The 7,500-nt window shown below is 38.3% G+C and overlaps 1 protein-coding gene across 1 annotated transcript in view; it reads right to left on the reverse strand.

Annotated features, from left to right (window-relative positions):
* The window catches only part of LOC122267696 (uncharacterized), a 66,377-nt gene that overhangs the window by 52,415 nt on the left and 6,462 nt on the right, over positions 1–7,500 (reverse strand). Inside the window, exons 3-4 of the mRNA XM_086553095.1 lie at positions 2,418–2,627; positions 1,972–2,072 (exon numbers count right to left, since the gene is read on the reverse strand). Of these exons, the coding sequence (XP_086409221.1) occupies positions 1,972–2,072; positions 2,418–2,627 (311 nt within the window). The remainder of the gene's footprint in view (positions 1–1,971; positions 2,073–2,417; positions 2,628–7,500) is intronic.

The raw sequence follows: 7,500 nt of genomic DNA on the forward strand, positions 1-7,500 counted from the left end.
CAGTGATACTTTGTCATTGACGTTTTCCTTTGGGTGTTGGGTCCCGTTGGCTAGCATTCCAAGGTCTTTTTTTATTTCCTCGATGTGTTGGATGATGTGTCTTCGATCTTGGGTTGGTATAAGAGTAAGTTTTTGCTTTCGCTATACCTGGCTACATGGTATTTGGTGGTGTACAGGTCGATGTTACAGGTACAATTCCAATTTAATATTTTCGATGGCTGTTTGGAGGTTTTGGGTACACAGATCCTTATTTTTTTATTGATTTCTTTGCTCGCATATTGATATAGTTTTCAGGTGTTATATCTGACCCCGAGATAATGAGGAATAATTAATATAATCGTTGCTCTGATTGAATCGTATTATTAACAGTTACTTGCGCCCGCGATTTGATTAACTCAGATTACTTTATTTATTTGTCTTTTGTATATTGAAAATCATTCCTCCGTTCGAGGAATTTTTACTTTGACTTTGCAAAGTTAAAAGAAACTCGCTTCCGTATCTACTTATAGTGTGAGATTTTGCTGTTTTTTGTGGTTGCTGTTGTTTCCAAAGCATATGCAATTAATACACTCGCTTAGCTGCTGAAGTATTTCATAACCTATTAGTAATCAAGGGGATTATTTACGAGTGATTTACCCTCCTTGGATCGAAGTTACATATTTGATATTAAGTGTTTCTCAAGTTAATCGACCTTATTACTTTTTACTATTGTTGTTTTTGTTTTTTGTTGTTTTTCTTGTAGATTTTCTATGGTTTTGAACCTTTCTTTATAAAAGCAAGTTGGGAAATTTCAGTAGTACTAGTGAACATTTAACTAAGACTACAGTTAGATTTTTTTTTTTTTTTTTTTTTTTTTTTGTCGATCGCCTATCGTGCATCCTTGTTATTTTTGAGTGGGATGTGATTATACTGATTTATGGTATCTGGGTTTCTCGCTATTTCGGAGTGGACGTCCAGTCAGAATATTGGTTCTTTGGTCATTTCGGATTTCGAATTGTTTCCTAGTTAGGTTCTCAAAAGCCTTTCTTTGACTTTCACAAATCTTTCTTTTATATATGTACTTCTTCTTTCCGTGGAGGCAATGTCTTCAGTTCTACGTGATATATATATATACATGTGTGTGTGTGTGTGTGTGTGTGTGTGTGTGTGTGTGTGTGTGTGTGTGTGTGTGTGTGTGTGTGTGTGTGTGTGTGTGTGTGTGTGTGTGTGTGTGTGTGTGTGTGTGTGTGTGTGTGTGTGTGTGTGTGTGTGTGTGTGTGTGTGTGTGTGTGTGTGTGTGTGTGTGTGTGTGTGTGTGTGTGTGTGTGTGTGTGTGTGTGTGTGTGTGTGTGTGTGTGTGTGTGTGTGTGTGTGTGTGTGTGTGTGTGTGTGTGTGTGTGTGTGTGTGTGTGTGTGTGTGTGTGTGTGTGTGTGTGTGTGTGTGTGTGTGTGTAGAGAGAGAATGAGAATGAAAAAGAGAGAGAGAGAGAGACAGAGAAGATCATTCTATTTAGTATTATCTTTTTCTCTCGTGGATATTATGCATTACCACCTTGTCTATTTCTTCCCCCTGGTATATTCTCTCACGTGTTCATTTGCGGTTTCTTGTAATTCTGTCCTCCGTGAATCCAGGGTTGTACTTTAGACGAAGCAGCTCTTTAATAGTTTTGTAAGTCCATTATAGTCCACTACAGTATGGGGTTTGATTTCCACTTATTTGATTATTAATCCTGTCTTTGTTTGTATTGCCACGCCCACCCCCTCCTCCTTCCCCCACTCTTCCATGTCCATGTGTCCTATCTTTTCTCCAATTAGCATTGTCGTTTCGATCAGTTTCTAGTTTTAATAACTTTGAGTATAAGCTTTCTAAGAGTATGAGGGTTTGAGAGTATGAGGGTATGAGAGTATGAGAGTATGAGGATATGAGGGTATGAGGGTATGAGAGTATGAAGGTATGAGAGTATGAGGGTATGAGGGGTACCTTGTACTCACCTCATATGAGCCTTCATCGCCGGTAAGTCTGTACATTTTGGTTTCCCTGAAGCCAAACTGATGCACGTCCGCACAGTCCCTGGCCGACTTTATAGGACATTCTGAAAGAAGGAAAGATAATACACACGCGGTGAATAAGTTGCGGAACTTAAGGTAGGTAAAGGGGGTTAAATTCTTGGTATCTTTTATTTCTACGAACCTAAAAGGGATTTTTTTTTTTTTTTTTCTTTTTTTTTTTTTTTTTTTTTTTTTTTACCTTTTTATTAACACTTTCTCGTACAAATAATGTAAGAGCACTTGACCAATATTAACAAATAAATAAATAAATAGATAAAATAAAATAGATAAATAGGCATAAAAAATAAATAAAAATAAAAATTCTTGACTATTCCCATCACAAAACGATTTATATTCACATATTTATGTCTATACACATAGATACATACCTTCGGTGCACACATCGAAAATAGTCGTCCACTTCCCATTTTTGCACTGTGTCAGCTTCCCGCGAGCCCCCGAGAGCCAGGCGAAACCGGAAGCACACTCGTAAAACACGCCGAAGGTATAGCTGCCGTCGGTGGTCTTGTACTCTTTCTTAACCTCGCTGTGGTCGGGCACAGGGGCGGCGTCAGAGCAGCGAGTGAGAGTTGCGGGGGCTGGGGTTGGGGTTAGAAGGGTGGCGTTGAGTGGGGATGGGGTGGTGAGGTTGGAGGGGGGGGGAGGGTTGTGATGAGGGAAATTGGGTGTGGGTGTGTGGTGAGGTTGGAGGGGGGGTTGTGATGAGGGAAATAGAGTGCGGGGGTGTGATGAGGGAAATGGGATGATGAAGTTGGAGTGGGGGTTGAGGTGGGGTGGGGGGTGAGGTTGGAATGTAGTTTGATGGGCAAATGGGGTAGGTGGAATGAGTAGCAATAGAGTGATGAGGTTGCAGAGGATGTGATGAGGAATGAGTTGTTATGTGTTGGATGTGGTGAGGTTTGTGTAAGGCGTGATGGGGGAAATGGGGTTGGGATGGGAAAAAATGGGTGTAAATGGGATAGTGAGTATGAAATAGGGCAGTGGGTGGCAGGAGTGGGATTATAGGGTGGGTATGGGTGTAGGTAGAAATGGGGTTGGTGAGGTAGGCGAGGGGGAATGGGTGGAAATATATGATTCATTAAAACTACAATTAGCTTAACAAAATAAGCGAGATTATTAATTGATGAATTTATCTCATGCATATTTGTAGATTCATCTATACTCTCAGCTTTTGCTTATCTATCTATCTGTATATCTATACATCCATAAATCTAATTATGTATCTATTAATTTATCTGAATGGCATAAAAAAAAAAAAACATTATCATATTTATTTCTATGTATGTGATTATCAAATAATTTAATCATCAAATCAAGTGTAATCATCCAATAAAAATCTCTCGACGTGTGCCGTTTATGTGATTGGATATCGACTGACAAGCTTGACATTAACAACTATCGTGGATGGATGCAGTAAATATGAACATGATACTCTTTAGGCAACTCCCGTTAGCCTTTCGTGATCAGAATAGCATGAACGATTATCATAATTATTGTTATTGATAGCTGTCATGGCAACTGTATTCATCCTATTGACTTCGCTCATGGATATAGTTAACTAGACTACTATCGAACTTCATTCTTACCATTAGTTTTTAATCAGACGACTATCAGACATAAATCTTGCCATTAGTAGTTAAACAGACCAATATCGGACTTAATTCCAACCATCGAAAGAAGCAGCTAATTCCCTTAGTTATAGAATACCATTTCTCATAACCTCGACAATTTTATCTGGAATACCAGTAACGGTTTACCAAACCGGAGTCAATAGTCAATTGTTATAGTAAAGGGGGCTATAATGGGTTATAAATGGGTTCTAATAGGCATGTTTCGACAGAGGACAGAGTGCCTTTACCATTGGTGAGATTAACCCTTTCCCTGTCACCCCTACAGAAGCTAACATTTCTCTAGCTGTCACGGGTCTTTTAAAATCTTTGAAATTTGATTAGACAACTTTTCATTACTTTAAGTACACAGAGCTACATTGTAATGGACAGAGAACGCGCCAGAATAAAAATAGTTTAGATATATTCTTATTGCACGTTAATCTGATAATGATACAGTATTGCTAGGTTAAAGAGTCGCGAAGCCTTTGCGATTATTATTATTATTTATGAAAATTGTTAATAAGTATCTGTCAGGAAGTATTAAAGTAATAGTAGTGTGTGCGCATGTATGTGTTAAACAGGACGATCACTAATTATTAGAAAAATATAGCAATTTGAAAATATGATCTTGAGTCCACAAACATTAATAACAACAACGTGTGTTAGGATGTGTTCGAAAACGTTAATATGTCGTCAATAAATATCGTATTATGATATGATAAGCACGATTTTGATATTTGTATGATGTAAATTTCAATAACCTTCATTTTTACAAGCAATTTGGGCTTTTCTTTTCTTCATTATTCAACAATTAATGTTTTTTTCGTTACTTATTTTCTATCATGATGTGGAGAAGTTCCTTAAATCACCACCTGAGATATACATCATTTATTTCGGATGGAGACAGCAATGCGGACAATGCTGTCAGAAACATGAACGATGGGCGAGGACCCTACGGTGAAGAACACCCCGTTCTAAGGGAGGAATGCGTCAACCATGCAGCGAAGCGCCTCGGTACTTCGCTGCGGAAATTGAAGCAAGTCTCCACAGAACTCACAGTAGAGGACAAAAAGAGGAAAAGAAGTCTCGGTGTGAAGAAATAGACTGACAGACAACGTCATCGACCAGTTGACGCGGTACTTCGGAATCGCAGTCGGACGTCAGAAGGGTACCTCTCCTAAGGCCACGAGGGAGACATCCTAGCCTCATATTATCACTGTTCCTCTAAGGACGAAAATCCCACACACCACCTCTGCCCCCAAAGCAAAGCAAGGATTCATGGTAAATCCCACACACCACCACAGGATTCATGGTGCTTTTTCAATAAAACCCTAGAGGACGGAGAAGTGCCAAGTAGCCACAAGTCCATGAAAGTACACCGGAACTCGCACTTGTGAAAGAAGTGTGCGATCGTCTTGCATCAGACATCATGATGAAATGCCTTGCAGGTAGAATGCAAAGTCCTAATGAGTCATTACATGCTCGTATATGGAGGGTTATTCCCAAACACAAGGATGGGGATAAAGCAATGTTGGATTTTGAATGTGTCCAGCGGCTGCTTCGACACCATCCTGGGTGTCCAGCGGCTGCTTCGACACCATCCTGGGTGAACAGCGGACGATAATATGGCATAAACTTCTTGAGCAGCAAGATCAACGGATGAACATCGCCCTTCAAAGTAGAGATGAAGAACAGGAAACTCCAAGAAGAGCTTTCGTACGCAGCTGGAGGGTCTAGGCGTCCGACCCCCCCCCTCCCCCTCCCTATGTATCAAGAGTTTTGATACATAATTTTTTTGGCTTTCAGCTAGGAATAATCAAATTAGCATAATATTAATATTAAGTGGGCTTATAGAGCTAGAGTCGTACCATGTATTTTTAACTTTTTTTCTCTCTTTTCATTCCACAGTTATCAACGTGAAACGCGGTTACACAACAACAGTTATTCTTACGGATTGTTTTCAATAAAAGAATCAAATCTCTAGGACCACTTTTTTACCTCCCCCCCCGACCCCCTGAACCCCTGACCCCCTGATTTCGTATAACGGCCCCTTAATGCCCGCCATATTTGATAGTCTTGGTTTTCATCGTTGGGGGAAGGAGGATGGACCGAGTGAAGAAAAAAAAAACACTTGCGTACTGTGACTTAAGACTTGTAACATTCGTAAGTACCTAAAGCATCCTGGAGTCTATTTTCAACCTCAAAGGAGTCTTCATAAGTAAATACCTCAAGGGTAAGAGGTTCGGGGGTGGGGGGGATGGGCTCCCTATAGGTAAATACCCCAGAGGAAGAGGGTGCAGGGCGGTTAGTTCAGGTACTTTTCTTTGAGTGTATTGTATAGATACTACGGTAATCCATAACTGAGTTAATGATGTATAAATCCGTAGAAATTATGTTCCCCATAGATATTTAAAACTGGCGCAATGGTCCGTAGAGTTCGTGTCCATATTTGTTGTTTTTTGTGTGTGTATCTAAATTATATGAACGAATTAATGTATCCATTCATTCACTGATGAAATATAAGTAAAAAGATTTACACAATGTAAATTTGTTATCATTTTTTTTTTTTTCGTCTACAGTTTGTTTTTGTTTTTTTGTCAACGATTGATTGCTTGCTTGATTTTCATTTCTTTCTACTCTTCTGCATAAAATGTTATGCAGGAGAATGGCCTTGATAAGTGTTAAACTAAAGTCTGTAGAAGGGAAATGCATGAATAAAGACAGATACGGATAGATAGATAGACAAAGATAGATAGATATGAGGCGAAGGTGCACTTGGCAGGTTGGCGGATTGTCGGTAATAGTTATTTGAGACTTGACAGGATGTTGATTTTTAAAAGTATATTGATGGTCCTTGAATAATAATGATAATGATGATAATCACGCTTATAACAAGGATGGGGATAAGGATAACCATGATAGTAATGATAATGACAATAATGATGATGATAATAACGATAAGATCAATAATAAACAGAGAAATTAATACAGAAATACAGACAGGAATTGCATATTATCTGTTCGTTAATTCCCTTTGTATGAGCTCGTCTTTGCAATAAATCACAGGGGTCTTTTTTTATTATCATTATTCTAGTATGTATGTCCTTTCTACATGCAAATTATGATTTGGTGTGGAGGGGTTATTATCATCCTGATTTGCATTTACACACGTACATACATTGTCAAAAGCTTTTTACCAAACTTTCGAAAGAGTGAGTCACCCCTTCCCCCCCTCCCAACACACTTCCGGTACTGAGGTCTGAACTATTGACTAAAGTGTGAAAGAGAGAGATATTTCAAGTGTGTATTTACCTAATACTTCAGAATTAGTATTAGGTATATAGTCCGCAATGTTTAAGAACTTATTCTTATTTTATTTTTTATTTGATTAAATTTATTTACTGTCATTATTTATTATTTAATTATTTATTATAATTTATTCGTTGTGATTTATTTATTGTCTTTTTTCATTGATTACAAAAGAGCATTCACTGTTCCTTTACTGCCTTTTGCTTAAATTTATCTACATCTCTATAAAGGAAATTTGTATGGTGCCTTTTGTGGACAGTATTCTTGAAAGAGAAGCAAGCTACAACTCCCCCTTCTTGTTTATTGTTTCTATGGATCGTTGCCAGGACTCTTTCAAATTTCATCTCAGTGCATGACTGGAAAGCATGCATGATATGCAATTTTAAATCATTTGTATATTAAATCACTGCTCGAGTGAAGGTAACTCACGTGCGTGACTGATGATTTTTTTTTTCTTCTTTCTTTCTTTTTCTCCAAATTAACAGGAACAAGTTCTTTGGTGAAACACGTGCACTTGAAAGTTATCTTTCTT

This window comes from Penaeus japonicus, unplaced genomic scaffold (genome assembly GCF_977035675.1).
Source record: "Penaeus japonicus unplaced genomic scaffold, GWHDUDI00000001_assembly GWHDUDI00000027, whole genome shotgun sequence".
Classification (NCBI taxonomy): Eukaryota; Metazoa; Arthropoda; class Malacostraca; order Decapoda; family Penaeidae; genus Penaeus; species Penaeus japonicus.